General features: G+C 32.7%; 1 protein-coding gene and 1 pseudogene across 1 annotated transcript; both read right to left on the minus strand.

The window, feature by feature from the left end:
• Nucleotides 1-1,111: 1,111 nt before the first annotated feature.
• LOC111397143 (nicotinamidase 1-like) lies at nt 1,112-4,158 on the minus strand. The gene is made up of 5 exons (XM_023023903.1): nt 3,903-4,158; nt 2,802-2,985; nt 2,449-2,582; nt 2,099-2,284; nt 1,112-1,446 (listed from the first exon to the last, which is right to left on the minus strand). The coding sequence occupies exons 1-5, from the start codon at nt 4,050-4,052 to the stop codon at nt 1,363-1,365; spliced, it is 738 nt and encodes a 245-aa protein (XP_022879671.1). The 5' UTR covers nt 4,053-4,158; the 3' UTR covers nt 1,112-1,362.
• Nucleotides 4,159-6,981: 2,823 nt separating this feature from the next.
• LOC111397145 lies at nt 6,982-16,894 on the minus strand (annotated as a pseudogene).
• Between the last annotated feature and the right edge of the window lie 7,823 nt (nt 16,895-24,717).

The raw sequence follows: 24,717 nt of genomic DNA on the forward strand, positions 1-24,717 counted from the left end.
AAAATAAATATGCAATTGTTGTAGAATATTAAACTAAATTAATTAGACAACGAGTTATTCGTGTATCATGAATGTAAATAAAATGAATATGTAATTGTTGTAGAATATTAAACTAAATTTGAATAATTGACGCTGGTATTGGGTTGAAAATAAAGTAAGTTGGGTTAAAATTAATTTTTAGGCTGGACCACCTTTTGATTTCACCATGAATTTGAACTAAAATTTCCATTTGTAACGTACCAAGTTGCTTATGATAGCCCAGCCTCAACGCCCTCTCCATCCGTCCTCAAACATTAACCCTTAACCAATCAGACCAATCCTTAAAATTTCCATTTAAACGATCCCTGTTGCACTAAAAAGTCAATTACCCGGGGTGAAGTAAGTTCCTTGGGACATCCCAAGTAGCTAGTCGGAGCCTCCTCGGGAGGTTCACAGTAGCCACTTGAATTCTAGGAGCGATTGGATAGTCCAGAGAAAATGCAACTGTTGGCAGGGAGCTAGAGAAATGAGAGAGAAGCTGAAGCCTCACTAGTCAGTCCAAAGTGTGCTTTTGTTATTTCGAAAATATGGTCCTTTCAATGAAATTCCCTCTTGTGATCCCTGTATATTTACATTCTAAAAACTTGCTCAATTGCAAGAATATCAAGATTTGCAACTTCAACAACTATATTTTTGTGCCTCCATGTTCTTATCGAGGAGTAATAAAGTCATTATCTAGTTGGTAATGATCAAACAACCTGCAAATTATTTTATCCGGGCATATTTGTCCAAGTTACAAATAAGAATTACTCTAAAAAAAGTAACTTCTAGTACTTAGGGGTTCGGTTGACTTTCGAGAAGTTAAAGGGCGCTTTTTAAGTACCAAAAACTGCTTTTGAACCCATTTAACTAATTTTATAAAAGCAATTCTAGTTAAAAGAACTTTTAAAGAACGCTAATTTAATGTAATTTCCTTTAAAAGCACTTCCGAAATATTAAAAATGATTTTTCGAACAAAAATTAGGGTAGATAAATTGTTCCACCAAAAGCAAAAGCACAAGCAAACAGGCCATCAAAAGTTTGGAAAAAAATAAGTTCAAAAAAGTTACTTAAATGTAACATATACAAATCATGTTTAAATTCCGGTTGAGAAAACTTGATTGCTACTAAATCTTACGAAGAAGTAAACAGCAAATTTGCATTGAGAACTTATTACATAATGCTGCAAATCCAGGTTATACGCATTAACTATAATTAGATACAAGCATCTTCATATGCTACTTTCGAGAGACCCAGTATCATCATCAAAACAACTCACGTTTATATACAGTAAGGATATCTACATTCTCATCTAAGATAAGAAGCAGAGATGAAGTTATATTGCTACTCGGTAACAAAAGAGACTTCAGAAACTACCTTGGCTCCTCTGCCCTTAGCCATATAAAGCCCTATATGATGCATAAGTTCCTACACCAAAGAAAGAGAAAAAAGTACGAAGAATAAGGTACCCTGATTGGGAAATAATTGAAAGAACCCCAACGAAGCATCGGAATATTTTGTGGACAATTCAATACGTAAAATGGTTTGCAGACTGCCATATTATTGTGATATTGGACTTAACCGTATTACATATTGAGTCATAATGGAATGGATTAGTATCTTGACTAAATTGATTAAGGCTCTCAGGCTTGTTCTTTGGTCAGTCCGTGGGGCGAAATGACTTCTCTAGGAGATATTGGTTAAAATTCCAATACGAAATCCCATCCCACAAGCCTTAAAACATGTCATTGTGCAATGGCTCGTATAGGGAACAAGAGAAGGCAGTGTTGGTAAGGGGTGGATATCCTATGCCATTTTTAGCAGCCATTCCATTCAGAGTATTTCACGAAAGCTTGATAGGCTGTAAGTTCTATTCTGTGTGCTGAGAATGAGAGAAAATAAGCCCAAAGAAGCTAAAATGAAACATTTAAGAAGTAGAATGAAATATTAGGTTGATAATCTATGCCAAAGATTTCATCATGCATTGCGATTTCATTAAGATTTTCAACCAAATCTCAATGAGAACACACTAGCAAAACCTAAATTAGCAATCATGACCTGCATGTATTGGATATATTACCTGTGGATGAGCTAGAGCACCTTTGATATTACTGGCAACATGAACTGGAAAATCATAAGTAGCGCAACCACGAGAGTACACAATCACATCCTCCAATGGAGGGAGAAGTCCACGATTTCTTGCAGAAAGTGCTGAGCAAACAAAATCAAGCACACAAACGTCCGTGCATATCCCTACAACCAGTATCTTTAGAATAGAAAGTATTGGTTAGAAAGGCATCTACATCACTAAGAATTGTTCTATGCAACAAAATTTCTTGTATATCTATTCGATATGTAGCCAAATTTCTTTCAATTTATGAAGATGGGAAAAAATTTAATATTCGTGTTGTCGGACATGGAAATACTTACGGCTTTGATCTCATTAGCTTTCACCCAATCTACAAATACGTTGGATCCATCTTTCTCAAATGAACCAAGAAAGCCATCAATGCATCCTTTGCACCTCAGTGTTACATTAGGTTCATTTTCCAAAAACAGCAAGTCTGCAAAATCATATCAACTAAGCAACATAAGAGGACAACAAAAACATGTAAATTTATTTCTGTTGTAGGAAAAGCACTAAAGACATAGTTGGTACATAGTAATGGACAGGACTGGACAGGACATGGACAACATTTTCACCTTTTTTTGTTCTCCATGTACTGTCCATTACTGTTTGGAATTGGTATGTTGTACCAAACATGCTATAAGGTTATAACTACCAGGAACCAATTTTGACTCGTCAGTTCCAACTAAACAGTGAGGAGGATATGGAGGCTCGGGAATATCTGGATGATGAGAATCAAGTAAAGCATATACAGGCCATTTCTTCTCACAGAACAATTTGGCGAGCTTCACTGACTCATCAACCATTCCTGAAATTTGCTTATCTGGAGCTTGCGGAGCCTGCAGTTAATATGACGACACTAAGTTTGATATCGTCGTCAAATTATTATCTCTATACAATAACTTCATAAGCAGAATAAAACCATATAGGATGGAGGTAATGAAACACATGCCACAGAAATAATAATCCTGGGATCAAAAAAAAAAAAAAAAAAAAAGGCAGTCGTAGGATCCCGGATTTAAGCGTGCACACAAGGAGGTGTTTATTGGGTACCCCTAACATAGGTCTGATACACATGCCGCAGTCCCACCTTCTGGCTCAAAATCGAGTAGCGTCTTAGATGTTGGCTCAAATATTGTGTTTTACATGTATAAGGATCATCATTCGTCGCACAATGGAAATAAATCATGGACATATGGAATGGAAGAGTTAAACGGGATTTCTCGCTTGGACTTAGCTGTAAAGTTCGTATAAATTGTACACTCAATTTTCTCTCATAGGATGCTGGCTAGAAACACGCGTATGCACACTTTCAATGGATGCTAACGTTTGGAGTATTCCAGTCTTTTTCTTTCTTTCTTCCTTTGTTTGGTTGTATCCTGTTGAAGAGTATTCAATTTCCATTTTCCCATTGACTGGAAGTATATATATAAAATAAAGAAATGGCACATAACCAGGAAATTTTATTATTAATATGACACTAAATATGGAGAAAAATTTGAGGACAGAAACAATTAAATATTGAAAAACTCAGAAGTTTCAGCTTTCCCTTCATTTTATAATCAACCGAGGAACAATCCCACCATTAAATATATCAGAAACCCCAAAACAAAAAGGCCAAAACTTGGTCTCAAGCTAACATAAAAGACAAATCGATGATACATGAAATATATAATTACACGTGCATGTATTCATCAGTATATTGATATACACAAGATTCAAAACCCAAAAGGATTTTAAAACAAAAAAAGGTTACCAGATTTCCGGAACCAACGGTGCAGAATCCATTAACGATGTCAACAAGAACTAAACCGGTTTTTACATCACCGGAGAGAAGAAAAGACTCCTGCTCCACCTGAATCTCATTCTTCAAAAGCTCAATTGTTTGAGGCGAACCCGAACCCATTCTTCTTCTACAAATTCTGTAAATCTAGAGAGAGACAGCGGGGCATAACGATGAAGATTTGCACCGTATTTAATGGCGTGGAAACGTGGAGTCAACAGACATGTATATTGAATAGTGAATACAGTATTGGGATATTTTAATAGGATTCTGTGTATTGAAAGTCAAAAACGTTGAAATTAAAAAATAAAATTATCTCTACAGTCCCTAGCCTACTAAAAATGTACTAAATAGGTCCCCTAATCTATTTTTTGGATTTCACAGTCCTCGCCCTTTTACTTTAGTAATGCCATTTTACTCTCATCTTGAATAAGAAAACATTTTTTTTTGTCAAATCCCTATACGTCTGTCATTAAAGTAGGAAAATAAGTTTTGAAATAATAAAATTTTGAAGAATATGTAGTTAAAAAGTAGAAAAAAATTAAATTTAAATGCAAAATATTTTATTATAAGAATATGTGATTGAAAATGTAATAAGAAAAAAAAAAAAGAATTTTGACATAATGATAAATGAACGCAGCTTAATGAAATCAATGAAATCAAAATACTTTTCTAGTAATAAGAATTTTGTTACTTTTAAAAATGAGAAATAGGTACTTAATTTTCTCTAAAACGAAAGTTAAAAAAAAATGTTCAAATTTTAATTAAATAATCATGACTTTTACAAAACATGTTTCACTTCGAATTTTCATATACTAACATGATTATGATTATGTATTGAACCATAAATTAAATCGTTAGATTTTATTAAATATTATTTTAAATTAACAAAAAAAATGAAAATAGAATCTCTTATAATAAATTAACATTTATAGCTAGCTTAAAATATACAATATAACAAAAGATTTTCTAGTTTTTTATACATTATTATTCACAACAAAATTGGTAATGAAATAATTAAAATGAATAAAAATTCACTTCTAAGAAATGAAAGAGTTTCACGAAAATTATTTTGCTCATTGCATATCATGAAAAAGAACATCCCAATTTGAGGGGAAAAAAGATTCGATATTTGATCTTTTCACTAAGATAAAGTCTTTGTTGCTTCCTTGCAAAGGAAGGCTTTTGCTCGTTACTCACCCATTAACCACAAACCTATAAAACTGCAAGTCGAGAACTTTGATGAAAATATAGGTACAACTTTTGTTCGTTAATATATCATAAAATTGTATACTATAACTTATAAGAAGAAGATAAATAAAGTCATAACACAAAACTTGTTACAAAATTGAAAATAAAATCATTTTTTTCTTTGTAGTATGACTAACATATTATTTGTGACCATTGAAAGTAATTTTTTTTTTAATTTGAACTTAATTAAAAGAATAAGTCAAAATTGAAACGTAGTCATAACCCAAATTTTGGGCCTAGCTGCCCAATCCAATTTTTTTGAAGCTTTTTATTTTTTTTTTCAATTTTTTGGGTCAATATTACTATTGTTTTGATTATTTCTTTTTTCTGTTACGAATTCTTTACAATTTGTGGATGTTTTAAAAAGTGAATCACTTATTGAGTGGCACTGTATGAGATATTTATGGTTTAGAGAGAGAGAGAGAGAGAGGTAACTTTCAAATCACTTTGCAAAAGATAAAAAATAAAAAATTCCACGTGTTCATAGCTTGTATTTGTAGTTATTCTGGTTTGAAAAGCCAAAAGTTAGGATTTGATGGCAAATTGTGACCCAAAGGTTACCCACAAACGACGAAAAGACGATAATTCCTTCTCCACTATCAAAAGTAAGAAATCACTTTTTTAAATAACAAAAAACTAAAGGTACTATATTAATATTCGATTTGGCAAGTGGTACATCGAAGTGTACTTAATGATATACACCCCACTCACATGGACGAGAGATTCACTCGAATAAAATATCATTTCTTTCACATGGGTCCCACACTTATGTGAGTAGATTGTACATCATTCGATACACCCCATTATGTACCACTCGACAAATTCATTAACATTAGACCTTATTTGTCTACTATTAAAGTAGAAGCTGAATTTTTGAATAGTAAATTTTTGAATAATAAATTTTAAATTTTTTTTCTAGACTTACATCATGGTTGACAATTTTATTTACACTCCATGATGTGACACATAGCTTTACCATTAACTTTAACGACACTTACAAACAATTAATGGTCTCAATTTTTACACATCATGAAATATGATCGATAATGTACAAAAGTGATTTGCAAGTGACTTAATTCATTTTAAAATAATGATAAACAAATAGGAGCTAGAACATTAGAAAGCATCATTCTTCATAAGAGGAAAATATTTTTCTTCAAAGTACGAAAGTGTTGGAAATATATATACACACACACATAGATACAATCTAAAAGACCTACGCTGTGACAAAATATTTAAAATATTGACGTGGACAAAACACGAGGCAGAGATAATTACTTGCCTTTGTTAGAAACTTCAGGAAGCTTTAAACCCAATAGTTCGAGCAAATTGAAATTATTCGTTAGAGTTTAATAGACTCTGATGCTATGTTAAGACTTGAGGTTTCATCTTAAAAGATCAACCTTATTAAAATGAGTAGTTCACATCCTTATAAAGTAGTCTATATTTTCATCTTTATTCGATGTGGGGTTTTATCCCTTAACAAATCGTACTAGAGAACTTATGGAAGGATAATAATTGAATCCACATAACGGATGAGCATGTTCCACAATAATAAAATAGAAGGATAGTCACACATTTTAAGAAATATCTTTGTCTCCAAAACGTGCTTCTCCTTCCTTCTAATCTTTTCTAAGTGATTTGTACTTTCTTTTGTCAAAATAAGTCATACTTTATTTCCAAATTTGTCCAAAAACAACAATTATTTATATAAACCTACTTATTTACTTATAAGTGTACTTTTTAAGCTTATGCAAAACATGTTTAGCCAATCTTACGTTTAGTAAAATTCATTCAGCTTGTGTCTTTTGCAAGAGCTCGTTTGAGTGAATTAAAGAAAATTTATACAAAAAATAATGCAATGCTCAAATTTTGGCTCTCGTGCTATGAATTTAAAGACACCAACCTCGTCCTTCGCGGATTGTTCATTTGCAGGGACAAAAGTCTTATCAAGTGTGGAAGCATTCAGTTCCTCATTCAGAACATCTGAATAAGATTGCTTGAAAGTCTCCCTCCCTCTTCATTTTCGTCGCATGTGTCACTCTCGTCATCCGACTCATCTGCATATTTGTGTTATACACTCAGCATTTATAGGCAATGAAAGTTGGATACGTAGAGTTCACTTGTATCTGCAAGAAGTAATTGCACAATTACTAAATTAACAGAATAATTTGTATCTGCATCAAATCAAATCAGTTGGCTGATTTATAAGCAGTAGTAACTCAGAAATTACCAAAATCCTTGTCTGATAATGGCTCTTCTTCAGGATCAAGATCAGGATCTTCTTAACCACAGTGCCTCATTACTGATTCCACGTCTTTCATTAATTGATCCATGTCAAAATTCACATCTTTCATGTTTTCACCAAGAAGAATGAAGTGAGATTAATATCCATACAAAGATAAAGTGAATTCATCGAACAAAATCTTGAGAACTCACACAAAGATAAGGAGAGCTTATACAATTCAAAATTATTAACATCTTATAATTAGTAATCAATTATCACACAAGGCAAAAGACTTGAATTGCTAAAAGAGAGGGGTCCAAGACTCCACAATGTTCCTAAGTATGGCATAACTTAATAAAGGTGATGTTCAAACTGTTAAAGCCACTACTGCATAAATTCTTTATTTCTAGTATTTGATCGAGTCAATGAGTTATTTGAGTCATAAATTAGTTCTAAAAATCAGGTTTTTGCTATTAGTAATGGGTCCTTATTTTTCTCCTCTAGTTTGGAATTCTGTTATTTCTATCTGTATTTAAAGTCTCTCATCTCTTCAATAAGCATATCAGAGTTTGCTCATATGCCTTTCTTTTGTGCTTTGTATTTTACTAGTCTCTATTTACCTTTCTCTTCCTAACACTTGCAGAGAGAAGTTTTAGTGGAGTTCTATTATTTGACAAAGTGGTATCAGAGCTACTTACGTGTTTTTGAGATGGCAAACACTACAAATGGTGTCAATGCCACAATACCCACATTACCACTCTTCAAAGGCAGGGGGTATGATATATGGAGCACAAAATTGAAGACTCTTTTCATCTCTCAAGACCTGTGGGAGCTTGTAGAAAAGGGATATAATACAAGTGATGTTTCAACTAATGTTCTTAAAGATTTGGAGAAGAAAGATGCTAAAGCTCTTGCTGTCATTCAACAAGCATTAGATGACAGCATTTTTCATCGAATTTCTAGTGCAAAAACGTCCAAGGAAGCTTGGGACACATTACACAGCGGTTTTCAAGGAACATCCAAGGTAGTTACTGTCAAGTTACAAACTCTTTGTCGACAATTTGAGAGTTCTTTCATGAAGGACGGTGACTCAATTGACACTTATTTCTCAAAGTTGCTGGAGATCATCAACCAAATTCGCAAGTATGGAGAATCTTTGTCTGATCAAAAGGTTGTGGAGAAAATATTGAGGAGTTTGACAAAAAAATATGAACACGTGGCTGTCGCAATTGAGGAATCAAAAGATTTGAGTCAGTTGAGTGTTGATGAATTGTTAGGCTCCTTGCAATCTCATGAAGATAGGATGAAGCGATATGAAGAAGAAGCTGTTGAGAATGCATTTCATACAAAATTATAGCAGTCAAAATACCCAACTAAGGGCAACAATTCCAATTACCAGCGAGGGCATAGAAGCAATGTGTTTCATGGTGGTGGACAACGAGGCAATAGAGGTGGTGGACACTTTGGAGGTCGCTTCGGTGGACGTCATCAAACCATAAGGAAGGTGAACATAGAGAAAGGCTTGACAACGGTGGTACTCATACTCATAAACCTCAATGTTATTATCGTAAAAAGTTTGGCCATATTGAGAAATTTTGTAGGTTGAAGGAACAACATGCTAAAATTGCTGCAGCACAAAAAGAAAGTGAAACCGAAAGTTTATTTTTTGCCTGTTATGCTAATGTGTGTGCTATGGATGTTTGGTATATGGATAGTGGTTGCGGTAGTCATATGACAGCAAGTTTGGAGGCTTTTTCCACATTAGATAAGTTTGTTACAACCAAGGTGAAGATGGGCAATGGAACAATTCGCGAAGCACTTGGTTGAGGAGATGTGGTGATAAACTTCAAGAAACCAATGCGCATTAAAGGTGTATTGTATGTTCCTAACTTGGATTCCAATTTATTGAGTGTGGGTCAATTTCTTAGAGAAGGATATTCCCTTGTGTTTGAAGACTCTTCTTGTTCAGTATTTTTAAGCAACACTAAGAAGCAACTTTTATTAAAGTTCCTATGGCCAAGAATAATTTGTTTTCTCTGACTTTAAATGGTGACACCCATGCAATGAAAGTCCCTTTTGATGATGATACTTGGTTGTGGAATTATAGATACGGACACTTGAATTTTCAAAGTTTGAACATGTTAGCTAACTCTGGTTTGGTGCAAGGTCCACCTCCTTTACATGCTAAAAGCTCCATATGTGAAAGTTGTGTTCTTGGGAAGCACCGTCGAGATGCATTTCCAAAAGGTCAGGCATGGAGAGCCTCAAAGCCCTTAGAATTGTGTATGCGGATGTTTGTGGGCCTATGCACACACTATCCTTGAATAACAACAACTATTTTATTGTCTTTGTTGATGATTTTAGTAGGATGACATGAGTTTATTTTACCAAATACAAGTCTGATGCATATCAGATTTTCAAACATTTCCAGGCTTTTACAGAAAGGCAAAGTGAACAAGTTCTAAAAATCTTGAGGACAGATCGTAGTGGAGAGTTTCTTTCCTCTGAATTTGATGAATTTTGTATAGAATTTGGAATTCGAAGACAACTTACTGCAAGTTTTACACCTCAACAAAACGGTGTAGCAGAAAGAAAAAATCTCAGTCTTGTGGGGATGGCAAAGAGCATGCTTAAAGCAAAAGGTCTTCCTGAAGGTTTCTGGGCAGAATCAGTTCACACGGCAGCCTATCTTCTCAACCGAAGTCCTACGATGGTACTACATCACCAAACTCCATATGAAGCATGGTATGGTTGCAAGCCTACTGTAACTCATTTTAAGGTTTTTGGCTGTATTTCTTATGCTCATATTCCCTCTCAAAAAAGGGACAAAATTGATGATAATAGTTTTAAGTGCATTTTTGTAGGCTATAGCACTAAGACTAAAGGCTATCGATTGTATGATCCCCTAACCAAGAAATTGTTGATTAGTCATGATGTTGTTTTTGATGAAAATAACGCTTGGAGTTGGCATGAGCAACAGGTGCAGACCTTCAACAATAAATCTTGAGGACTATGAATTTATGGATGCTCAAAATGATGGGAATAGTGGAGATTTTGATAGGGGTGTAACTCCTTCAACAATGAGTTCAAGCAGCCTAAGTACTCTAAGCAACTCAAGCAACCCAAACAATCATTGTAACCCCTCAAGTCCTTTCGGTTCAAGCTTGTCTTCTTCAGAATCAGAAACATCTTCAAGGAATTGGGGGTCTTTAAGAGAAATCTACCAAAGAACTGAGAGATGTCAGTTGGCATGTGTTCAAAAACCAAATGGATTTGACGATGCTGTTCAACACAAAGAATGGTGCATTGCTATGGATTAAGCAATGCAAGCCTTGGAAAGAAACAAAACTTGGGACATTATAGACCTATCCAAGGGCAAGCAAGTTGTGGGGACTCAAATGGATATACAAGATTAAGTTCAATACTGATGGTTCAATTCAGGAAAACAAAGCTCGTTTGGTTGTCGTGGTTTTATGCAAAGGGAAGGTGTCAATTTTGAAGAAATTTTTGTCCCTGTTGCAAGGTTTGATACTATTCGGACTGTTTTAGCAATAGCTGCACAACACAAATGGAATATTTTTCAATTTGATGTAAAATCAGCTTTTCTTAATGGTATTTTTGGATGAAGAAGTCTATGTACAACAACCTCCTAGTTATGCTATTGCTGGATAAGAAAAGGTGTGCCGATAGAAGAAAGCATTGTATGGCCTCAAGCAAGCACCAAGGGCATGGTATGACAAAATTAATAGGCATTTCCTGAAGCATCAGTTTAAGAGGAGTGACAATGAACCAACTTTGTATGTCAAGACAAAGAAAGCTGATGAGGTACTTGTTGTATGTCTTTATGTTGATGACTTGATTTATATTGGTAATAGTGTTGCTTTGATGGATGAATTCAGGAGTTACATGATTAATGAGTTTGAAATGACTGATTTGGGGTTGATGAATTATTTTTTGGGTCTGGAAGTGAAGCAAACTGATACATGAATTTTTGTGTCCCTAGAAAAATATGTTAAAGATCTTCTTGCTAGGTTCAAGATGCAAGATTGCAATTCAGTGAAAACTCCAATGAACACCAATCAAAAACTATGCTTGAATGATGGAGAAGAGAAAATTGAACCTGGTCTTTATAAAGATTTGATTGGAAGCCTACTATATCTTACTAATAGTAGGCCTGACATCTTGCAAGTTACAAGTCTTTTGTCATGATTCATGCAAAATCCAAGCAAGTTGCATCATGGGGCAGCAAAAAGGGTGCTACGATATTTGAGAGGGACTATTTCTTACGATCATGTGTATTCAACAACTAACAATTTTTAGCTTTGTGGATATTCTGACAGTGATTGGGCAGGTTCTCTTGATGGTCGAAAGAGCACCACTAGTTATGTTTTCAATCTTGGATCAGCTGCAATCTATTGGAACTCAAAGAAGCAATCATCTACTGCATTATCTTCATGTGAATCAGAATACATGGCAATCACTTCAACAGCATGTCAAGCTGTTTGGCTTCAAAGAATTTTAGAAGATATGAAACAAAAGCAAGTAGAGGCAACAAAAATCTATTGTGATAACCAATCCACAATTGCTATGATGAAAAATCCTGTGTGCCACAGTCGCACAAGACGTATTGATACCCGACATCAATTTATAAGAGAGTTGGTCACAAACGGGAGCATCAAGATATCTTATTGCAATACAAATGAGCAGTTTATAGACTTATTTACAAAACCACTTCCTTTAATGAAGTTTGAAATGTTCAGAGATCAATTGGGTGTTGCAAACTTTCTACAGTAAGGAGAAGTGTTAAAGCCATTACTGCAGAAATTCTTTATTTCTAGTATTTGATTGAGTCAATATATTATTTCTAAAAATTAGGTTTTTGCTGTTAATAATAGGTCCTTATTTTTCTTCTCTAGTTTGGAATTCTGTTATTTCTACCTGTATTTAAAGTCTCTCATCTCTTCAATAAACGTATCAAAGTTTACTCATATACCTTTCTTTTGTGCTTTGTATTTTACTAGTCTCTATTTACTTTTTCTCTTCCTAACAGTTGCAGAGAGAAGTTTTAGTGGAGTTCTATTATTTGACAAAACAAGGATCGCAGTGGGTACATAGGCACCTAGAGATGAGTGAAATAAAATTATTTAGACTAATTCGTTCACTACGAGAGCCAATCCTCCCCTTTTTGTTTTAACAATGAACGATACATGTAATAGACAATGCCACAAGTTTGCAATTTTTTATTATGAGCCTTCCTTACAAGAACAAAGACAATGTTGAATAATAATAGCCCATTGATCTCCCCCCCCCCCCCCCCCCCCCCCCCCCCCCCCCCCCCCCCCCCCCCCCCTCCTTTTTTATCTTGTTAGTAATTAAGTAACTAAGAAGGATTAAAAGTACTATCTTCCTCCAGTTGTGCTCATTCAAACTGAATGAACATCCGGTAAAGATAAATAACTTTCTGTTGAACTCCTTAATTTATAGAGTCATGCATAAAAGAAGGAAATATTTTCAAAGTCCCAATCACTGCATCAAACTGGCAGAGACATGCATTAACCATCCATATCCAGGAAAGAAAACTTAAATGATTAGTATTCACAACAATATCTGTTCTCTATATGCTTCTAGCAGTTCAACAGAGGTTGTCCAAATGAATAACAACTACTCATAGCATCATGATGTTTCACCCATACTACCACATTAAATTAATTATGGAACTATTCAATATGTAACAAAAAATAAGTCAACAAACAAATACATAAATATATTCTTTAATCTTTATACCTACCAAATGAATGAATAAGAAGTGTAGCAACAACATCCTGCAAACATTATTACAGACACCGCAAAACTTTACAATGTTTCTCAGGGTCAAGATGAACAGAGAAAAACTGGAGTTCTGATTTTCAACTACTTGATGAGCTTAAAATGAAACCTTCCATGTCTCTAAAAAAAAGTGTGAGAAGATGAAGGGTACACTAACTTGTTTTTTGGAACCTCAGCTCCTTCATAACTTGAAACTTTCTTAACAAATGCTTGCATAGATTTTGCTATATCTCCAAGATCATAATCCTTTAAATCTTTGGTAGATGCTGGATTCCCATCCTGCTGCTCTTCTGACTTCTATTTCTTCTTAAGCTTGAAATCATAGAGTTCCATCTCCTTTTGTGTCTCTCCTCAAAAGAAGCAATTAGTTCATCTTCCCCACCGTAAAGCCAAGAATCATCATCTGATGGAGGAAGCTCCCGACATTTGAAATCATTGAACGAATGAGGAAGTGCAAGAATCTCATCTATACGTCTCACATGAGAGCTCAACATTTCACTGCATCAGTAGCAGCATTGTCACAATGACCAAAGATTATTTATTGGTATAACTAAAGGAAAAGTAAAAAGGCATTATCAACAAAGAAGCTTGAAGGTGCATAAAGAAAGTACCATTCTCAACTAATGAACTATTTTCTATGTTTTTCAGATGTAAAAGGTATGACTTTACCGTTAGATGGTAATTATAAGTAGAAAACAATAGGGTAACATCAACATAGTCCCAAAAAACTGCAGAACAGTCATTGCATCTTCCAAAAAAAAATCGAGATTATATGCTTGTTTAATAGAACTTATCGATACACACTTCCCCAAATCTGGATTAGCTGGTATTTAATCCTGTACAAGTAAATTATAATTATACTTAAAATTAATACAAATTCACGTGGAGCCTGTGAGATCAGAGTTCAAACTATATCACACAATTGGGATCTAGAAATAATTAATCTAATAATAAACTTAGAAAGGAAATAATCCAACCGCTGGATACCTTGCTCTAGAATGTAATGAACTATTCAGATAATACTCGACATTCTCCATCAACCTCTTGTTCTCCTTTGACCCTGGAAACATACCCTGAAAATACCCGCTCCTCTCCAAGCTCTTTCTAAATGCCTCCCAAGTACTCCCCATCCTTTCCTCCCCTTGCTTCTTCCTCAACTGGTACATCATCTCAAAGCCACATGCAATCTTCATCCTAAGTTCTGCATCCATATACTTACCAACATCAATCCTTGATGCTGGCATCGGATAAATCCTTAGAGCCTGAAACTTTTGCTATACCAATTGAGCATACATTGCCCTCAACATGCTGACACCTGTAAGTGTTATGCCCTAGGTCCAATCAACTTTGGACATAAATACTTTTAATATATAATAAATGCGATTTAATAGTAGATTTATTATTTAATTAATTGACAATTAAATTAAATAATAGAGTCGTAGATTCAAATCTTCGTAAATTGTTAATCACAAGGAGTTGTAATTGTGAGATATAAATTACATATGATTGAATCTTAAATCGTCCGTAGTCGTAAGTAATGATGAGATACATATATCATTATTATGGATAAATCATCACGTGTGACATTTTTTACTTGTGAAGTAAGTAACTGATTTCACAAGTTAAAGTGTGGTGACACTTAAATGAACATGTGAATTTTTTTTATAGAACAAAACATTGGAGACCCGTCTAGGGATTCCACATGGATAACTATCTGAGTGTCAGTGGTTAATCTTTAACATTCGGTAGTGTGATTGGTCCTTTGGCTTGAGGTTGTCATAGTATCTTATATGAGGTCAGTCATGCTTTGACGGTGTTGAATGTTGCTTTGCCAAGGGCCGCTAATACGGCATCGTTCGGATATGTCAAGAATCGTATGAAGATTGTGAATGACTAATAGAGGATTCGTAAAAAAAAGCCGTATAAGTGAATATATAACCTACAGAAAAGTGGGTTAATCCAACCAATCTTGCTCACTCTTAGATAGTAAGAGATTATGATCTGCATTTCATTCAATTAAGTCGATAACGAAATCCTTGACCAAGGTGTACTCAGAAATCGAAAAGGAGTTTTCGACTTATATTGACTTAGTAGTGGAGTGAAAGATATGATCGATAATCGAGATTGACACACTTCCATATCTCGTAATTGATCGGATCATATTGACGAAATGATTAAAGTTTCACGGTAAACGAAAGAGTTTTGATTTTATCATACCACGTAATATTTTCCGTCACATGTATTGTCTTGACACATTGCTAGATGTCAATTTGGGACGGCGAGTGTGAATTGGTGATAAATTAAAAGGGGTGTTTTAATTTGTCAATTTTAATTAGATCAAAATAATATTTCACGTCGTCCGGCATCGTGATTGGGAACCTGATAGGTCGCACACAAAAAGAGAACTGGAAGATTGTGATTTGTTAATTAATTAATTTAATAAGCGCTGGATAAATTAATTAATTGAATTGCTTATTTATAAGCCTAAATTAATTAATTGGATTAATTAATTCACGGACCGAATTTAATTAAATGAGTTGATTAAATATTAGATCGGGTCAAACCAAGCCCGTTCGGACTTATATAAATATAACTAGGATTTTCAATATTTAATGAGAATATTCATTCTTCTTGCTAGCACAAGAAAGAAAATCATAATCTTACAATCTTGTTCTTTGTGTGGATCACCGTTAGATGCTGGACAATTAAACAGTTGTGGGTGGCAGATCAAGGCTGCTGGAACAAAGAAAAACAAAGAAGTTTGCAAATCTAGAAAAATGTACATCTTTTATCACAATTTCTATCTAAATACAAAGATGAATCTTGGTGGGAATCGAAATTTATTTTATTTTCCACTGCACACGTTAAGTAGATTCCCAACAACAACTACCTTCGCCATCTCTTTCTCTTTTCCTTTCGGCAAAAATCTCTTCATTTTTGCAGCATCCTTCATGCTATCAATATCCCCGTCATAAAATCCCTCTACAGCCAAAGACACAAAACTCGGGTCATGCTTCAAAAACATGCTAAAGACACCGGAACCATCACTTTCGCTCTATGCATATTCTTATATGCGCGATCAGGGTATTTATCGATTTTCTTACTCAAATGCGATTGAATTGCTTCAGGAGCTTTCATATCACCATCATTAACAATCAAGAATTTAGCAAAGTCTAATAAATCTGGGATGGTAGGAAAATGTATGGGAGAAATAATATGTAGGAGACCGCAGCGAATAAAAAGGTCTCAGGGTTCATCCATGACGAATTTCACATGTGGCCAGTTAAATATGTCTGACTAAGGAATTAAATGCCACGTCAGTAAATCCCAAACATGGCTCTGTGAGCATGCATTGAAATCGTGAGAAGAAACCCTCATTTCCAACACGACTTCCATTTCTTGCAGAAATCACAACAGCTTCGAAATCTAAAATTCCCAAAATGGCCGTGAACCCTGACCCCCAAATCGAATTCGATCCACAATCAACAGACCGAAAAGCGTGATTGTCCGTGGTGCAAGTATCGTTGTTGCTGAAAGCACCAAATTTCTGGTGGCCAGTTTCAGAATTTAATGGACTTCAGCTCTCTTCTGGGTCAAGTGGAGGGCAATTCACAGATTTTTCTCAATGGTCTGAGCCCAAATTGTTCAAAATGCAGTCAAGACAGTTTACAAATTCTTATCATTTCTCTCATACTTTCTTTTTCTCTCTAGCCTTAAAGTTAAATGCCGCCCTTTCTCATTCTCTCTCGTTCAAGTCTATCGATCGTCATCAACTCTATGTACATTTAAGCTTGATGCTAATTGCCAGCCTTTACTCCTTTTGGTACTCTTAATTTTAAACTTTAAGTTTATTATTCATTTTATGTTTTGCAAATGTAGATTTTGGGCTTATTTTTCCTTTAAGCAAGGTTATAATTTGTATAATATACACATTTTCTTTATGCATGCTTACAAGTTTTTATTCATGGTTGAATGGTTGTGGTCGATAAGTTTTTATTATCGAGAATATTTTTATAATTTTTAATGTCTAAAACAACCAACTTGATTGAAATTCGATCAGGTTGGATTGGGTTAAAAATCGACCCGGCCCAATCCAACCCTATTTAGAATGGGTAGTGTAGTTTTAACATTTTGAATGTTCTTAACGAACAATTTAAAAAATATTTAAAATGTGAAAAACAAAATTTTTAAAGAATAAAAAAATAAAATTTTAACAAATAAAATTATAAAATTTATAAAAAAAAATTTTAATTCAAAATAGTATATTCAAAAAATAAAACTGATAAATTCTAAAAAAATTAAAAACTTAGAAAAAATAAATTCTAAAATTCTAAAAAAATTAAAATTCTAATGAATTAAAATTGAAATTTTGAAAAAAAATAAAATTTTAAAAAGTTAAAGAAAAATAAAAATATTGAAATATAAAAAAAAATATAGTTCTTACTAATGATTGTTTACATAAAGATTTAAAAAAATATATTTAAATGAACACAGACAAAAATATTTTAAGTTCACGTCGTTAATTTTTTTTATTTTTCTATATTTAATATTAATTTATTATTTTAATTTTTTTAGCAAGAAAAAATATTATAAGTTTCAACAATTTTAAAATGTATATAATATTTGATAATATATTAACATAAAATTATTCTATTTTTACTGGATAAATAAATTTAATGGAATGAAATATAAAAAAACAATTTTTCAAAATTTCAAATCAAACATTTTTTTTTCTAGTTTTTAGATTTGAGAAATAATTTTTCAGAATGACTAATCAAACGCGCTTTTAAAATTTTAAAATAGAAACTCAAAATGGAAAATAGAAAATAAACTCAAAACTCAAAATTGAAACCAAAACATAAACCAAGGGGTCCAAATTTTCATGTTGAAAATTGATAACTCTTTGTTTGTTGAATATAATTTTATTAAATTTTTCATGGGTTAATTTCACAAACGGTTACTGAACTTACAAAAAATTACAAAACATTCACTGAAGTTTAAAACTTTCAGTAACGGTCACTTAAATATTGCGACGCTTTCAAAAATGGTCACTGAAGTTTAAAAATTTTTGAGATTAAGTGATCGTTACTGAAAGTTTTAAACTTTAGTGACCATTTTGTAATTTTTCTGTAAGTTCAGTGACCGTTTGTGAAATTAACTCTTCAATTGTTCAAACTCGTAATCATGGTGGAAAGTAAAGTGAGAAATGTGCCAAATGGACCTGGTGCAAACTGAGTACTCGACGTCACTTGAAAATTGAGTTACATTATTTTTACTTTCAGTTAATACTTTTTCACACTTGCAATTTATTTTTCTTTTGTTCGAAAGAACAGCTGACTCATTCTCTTGCAGGAAAGGACCCAAACAAGGCTCCCAATCCTTTCTCAACCTGGTCAGTTGGCTTTGACGCTCATACGCCAATCAATGATCAAGATCATGGTCGAAATTAATTTTTTCGCTTAAAAAGACTATTACTTCATACTTATTACACATTTTTTCGAACATATTTTACATTTATACTTTCTACCCAAAAATGATTCATCGATTGAATAGTGACTTGCCGATTGAACCATTGACCTTGATACCTTGGACTCGTTTGTAACCAAAACGGTTGTGAAAACCGTGTTCAAAATTACTTGGAACTAAGAATGATGGATTCCTCTACTCAATTTATTTACTTTCTGGCAATTTACATGTATACACTATAATACTCGAAATTGACATGTACTGGCTCATCAAAAAATGGGGAAAAATACTCTTAATTGATACTTCTTATTTGAAAATTAATTCACAATAAAGAGGCCGTTTAGTTTTTAAAGGTCTTTCCCATTTGAAATCTATTCAACTTTTACTTCTTCAAATAACCTTCCACGGAATAAGCTAATCTAAATTAAAATTTCAAAAATGCTAAAAAGACTTTCCATGAGTAAGAACCCAAGACGTTGGCCTCAGCCGAATGTTTGAAGAAAGAATCGTAAAAAATGCAAAGAAGAAGCATCTTTTACCTAATAGCACCAAAACTGGCCTCCTCACACTTATTGAATGAAAATCTCTTTCGCGGGGGTCAAGCCACTCTCCTTAAAGCATTAAACCCCTTCTTTGTTTGTGGTGCCCCCTCTATCCGAGAGAAACCTAAGTGACAGGAGTAGACGTTTAAAAGACGATGAATCATAATAATCGTTTACTAATATCAGAGCTATTTTACAACTGAAATAACTATTACAATGAAAAGAAAATTACAATTCAAACTTGAACTAATATTTACAATGTGCGTCGAAGTTGGGCAAACTATGGCTACGATAGTGTCCAAGGAGCCATCTCTAATTTCGGGCAAACCATCCATTTTGATTGTTGAAATTCTTGCCAATCTCAACAGTTAGTTTTGGGTATATAGTTCATTCATGATTTATAACAGTGGTATCAGAGTATGTCATCATGTCCCTCCATTGCACTCATGCAATGGGAATGGTGACGTCGACTTAGTTGTGTTTGTACTTCGTACGAGACTAGCCATGGCTAGTGTAAAGTCAGTTTGATGTGGCCACTGAGAGCAAGGAGGGAGGAGGGTTTGTCATGGTAATAATTTAAGATATGGATCTTAAATTCCACATTTAAAAATAGACATTTTATATCGAGTTTATCTGGATTTGGTCTCTCCAACCTCAACCTAACTAGCTTCATGGGTATTTTTCTCCATAATCCATAACGAGGCAATGGAATCTTAGCTAGGTTATGGAAGAAAGTAAATGAGAAGGGATCTTTGAGAGACAATGAAAAAAATAAGTTTTAGGAAAATTTATGTTTTTATTAACATTAAACTAAAATACTATTGTGCTACATGTACATAATTAGTTTACATATACATAATGTAGTGAGATATTATAGGGTCAGATTTTTTTTCACCAAATTAAAAAAAACTTTCACTCTCTTTTTGACACCTCATCTGTATATAAATATATACAAGTAGGATTATTCTTATAAGTTTACAAGAGCTAATGTATCCTAAACTAAAGGAAAGTAAAATAAAGATCTTAACTAATTTAAGGTTGGCAACAAGGCTGGTTCGAACAGGGCTGGCTCCCCCGTCCCCCCTCCCGTCAGGCATTTTCCCACCCTGTACCCGCCCGTTACCCATTTAAGGCGGGGTGGGGCAAGGCGGTTGCCCCGTTTACACATCCATTTATTTATTTATTATTATTTTTATAATTTTTGATAATTCAGTTTATTGTCCCCACAATAATATAGTTATTAAATTTTTTAATTAATTAATTTATTTTTAAAAGTTAAATTATTTGAATATATTTGATAAACTAAGATTTTTATTGTTTATCACATTCCTCAGATAATTTTAGTTGCCATCTTCTAATAGAATTAATGAAATTTCGTGGAGTTTTTCCATTTAAAGTATTGAATTTAAAAAAAAAAAAAAAAAAAGACAGGGACGGTGCGGGCCCTTGTTACCCGTACTTGTCTCGGGATGGAATTCTCCTCCCTCTACCTGACTCGATTACCTAATTAAGTGGTTAGTTTCAGTCCCGTTCAGGATGGGGTCTGTTGATATCGAATTTGACGAGTATTTTTGTCATCTCTAAACTAATTTACTTATAGAAAGGGATTACAAATCACCTAAAAACATGAAATAATATCATTTAGTTACTCAAATCATAGGTTATATGGTCTTAACACTCCCCTTGAGTTGGAACATGTATATCCAGTACATTCAACTTGGTTCTTTGCTTCTCAAACACATTCCTTCAAGAGCTTTTGTAATGTTATTTGCTAGCTGCAAATGAGATTGTACGAGATTGGGGATGATTTGACCTGACCATATTTTATCTTTTCTCTTACAACGTGATAGTCAATTTCTATGTATTTGGTGCGTGGGCGATATACTGGATTTGCTGCTATGTGGAGAGCAGCTTGATTGTCACATACCAAGCTTGTTGGTCCTATAGAAACTTGCATATCATTCAGCAAAAACTGAGCTAAGTTAGCTCACATGCATGTTGCTTTTTTAATAAAATAATATTATATATAAATTCATTTTTTTTAATTTTCTAATCGCGCATTATTCATCAATTTATTATTTCAAAATGCATTCTTAACCAAAATATGAGGCTCAAACACATATGATTGAAAATGGGGAAATGATAAAAAAGAGAGGAAAAAAGGAAAACGAGAACTAATGTAATTGATAGAAGGAAAAAATGAAAATTAGTTTCTTAGAAGAAAAGAAGAAAGAGAAATATTGAACGAACAAAATACGTATTTAAAAATTTCTTTTGTGAAAGTCCCATAATCTTGAAGTGAATGAGAGACGGCTTTTGAGATTTTGTTATTAGATTATCTCCAACCATTATGCCATCTTTCACCAAAAATTTGGTGCAACCCCTATTCAACCAAACACCATAATTTGCACAATTTTGGTGCAAAATGGTTAATGTCCCTCTTGTCCTTTTTTCATTTTGCACCAAATAGTTGTTAAGGGTATTTGTGTACATTTTTTTATACAATAAATTTCAATTTTAATTTATTAATAATAAAAATTATTATTATTATTATTATTTTGATACTACTACTACTACAACAACAACAATTACTACTACTACTATTTTAATTACGTATATTTGTAATAAACTTTAATCAAGTAATCAATAATAATCAATGAATGAATTAAAATAAAAGTACTCAAGAAGTTCTAAAATTGTTAACGATACATAGTTAATTAATATTTTCATTAACGAATTCAATAGTTAATATTTTTGTTATATATTAATAATCAATGAATTAATTAGTTATTTTTCTTAATGAAACGTAATTATTTATTTAGTAATATATGTACTAGTAAACTAAATGAATAAATAAATTCTCAGATAAATAAATTGTTTAGAATGAAAAAAATGAAGAAATTAATTAAATACTATTCATTTGGTGTAATGAATTGAATATTATCTTCAGTTTGATACAAGACGGTGCAAAATTTATCTCAAAATTTAATACAATGTTAGAGATTGTCTTATACTTTTAGCTTGAAAGTTGGTATCTAAATGCTTTTATAAAAACTTTTAAAAGTCATTAACATTTTGAATATCTCAAGACTTATAGAGATTTTTACAAACGTTTAATTGTATACATGGTAACTTTTAAATACTTTTTAAAAATGTCTATTAAGTACAATAATATTTTTAGAGAGTATTAAAAAGTCTCTATGAATACTCTTAATTTTTTTTTTTAAAAAAAAATTAGAAGTTTTAATTGAATACTCCTAATAATGCAAGGAGATATTTTATCTTTTTATACAAAAAAAATTAAAGTTTGAGCAATTCTTATCTTCATCTCTAATGATTTGGTGATACGTCAATTTCATCTCCAGAGTTTCATTTGATTGGAAATCAATTTATCAGAAGAATAAAACTTAGGTCAAAATCTAATACATTAATCTCAATTTATGGCAGGCAAAAGCTATAATTAAGGAGCCCATTTGGTGTTTGGTCATATATCACAGTGGGGTGTAAAGTTTATCTTTTTAATGACGTTTCCCAATCCAACTACTCTGTTTGGTTTGACTAAATATCAGATATTAACAAATTTTGATAAAAATTGATGAATTATGTGGTTAAAAAGTTAATAAAAATCTGTGTATCTCATAAAATGTGTGATTAAAAAAGAATTTGGAAAAAATAAGTTTTAAAAAATTGAGATCAAATACGAACTCAATAAGTTATATATAATTTGACGGTAATATATTATACATTAAAGAACGATATGGTAACTTGTCATTATGTTCGTAAAAATGGTTTTTTCTACAATACTTAGAAAATCACCATTGTGATGATTTTTCTTGCGTCTATGTAAAGGATTAATGAATGCAAAGGTCTATGAGTAACTTGTAAGCACACAAACTTGACATGAGATTGAGGTCATAATAAAAACAGTACGAATTATACTTCTAATTGCAATACTAATGTGGAGAAAAATTTTAATGGAACAACCTTATATGTACACATGATAGGATTGTTCATTTAAATTACGGCATTTCAAATTTTATGTATTGTAATTTAAATGAATTATCCTACAACGTGTGCATATATAACTATTTTATCAGTAGACATCCTTGCTATAGTCTCTAAAAAAAAGTTAATTTTAAGTAATTTTAATATCTATGCATGATTAAGCCCATGTTTGACAACCATTATAATAATTTCTTTCCTTCTCAAATTCATTTTCAATCAAAGATTTACACAATAAAATATTTTGTATATAAACCCCAAATTTTTTTTTCTACTTTTTAACCACAAATTTTCCAAAAAATCACTAATCAAAAGCTCATTTTCTTAAAAAAAAAATCTTTTTAATGGTTGTTAAACATGGACCAAGTAACTTACCATTTTCAATTTTAAAAAATAAAAAATTTATTTACTTTAAAATTTTCTTTTACTTATAAGTAAACCTTTTAGACATTGCCAAACATGCTCGAAGCAAATTGGCTTTAAATTTATAAAACTCTTAAGCAAGTATTGTTTATAAACAATTTATCTCAATAATATATTTTTAGAGATTTGAAAACAAATTTAAATCATGATACGTAGACCAAAAAAAAAATAAAGGTAATAAAAAATTGTAACAAAATTTATCATTTATCCAATATAATCTATTAGTATGGCTTATCAAACATGTCTTGATTGTTTTAAAGAGTCAACCTTTGATTCATAATCTTTCGATATTTCACCAATTTTATTTTATTTTAATGAAAACAACAAATATTGTGGGACACTATCCGAGGACGTTAAATACATCATATCAATAGTAACTCATTCAGGGTTTCAAACACAATAAACAGCCAAATGAAAGGGTCTTGCACATGGTAAGAATTCTATTCGAAGACTTTAGAGTTGCACTCGAAGTCTCTCAATGAAACCAACTAAACATGAGGGTTCTCTATGTTGTGAGACTTAGCCCCTATCTCGTTTGATCAAGCATTTCAGTAAATTTTGATAAAAATAAAATAAAATAAAATAAAAAATTAAAGAAATGTGTGGTTGAAAAGTTGATAAATTTGTGGATCTCATGCAATGATTAAAAATAAATTTTAAAAAATAAGCTTGAAAAAACTCGGGCCAAACTGGAGTTAATGCAAAACCTTACTGTACAGATCAAAGAAAGCCGTGCTTAACCAGTAACAACCCATAGGTTCTTGAAGCTTAAAGGGTTCTTGAAGTTAAAAAGTTCCACTAGTCTAACCTTAGCTCAGCCACTCATTATTGCTGCATTAACCCCCAATTAAATTAAAGTAAAAAAGGAGCTGAAACTTCATAATTAAGGAACCCTACGTTTGAGAAGGACACTAGTGACATGTCCTCCAATAGAAACCCACTGTTTTAACGGCCATCTGATAAGGATATTCTTGTCATTTCATTACTCCCATAGCTACGGTTTCTCGTGGCCCAAGCGGTCACAAAATACCAGAATAAAGAGCTGATAAGA

The sequence above is a fragment of the Olea europaea genome, chromosome 7, assembly GCF_002742605.1.
Source record: "Olea europaea var. sylvestris chromosome 7, O_europaea_v1, whole genome shotgun sequence".
Lineage (NCBI taxonomy): Eukaryota > Viridiplantae > Streptophyta > Magnoliopsida > Lamiales > Oleaceae > Olea > Olea europaea.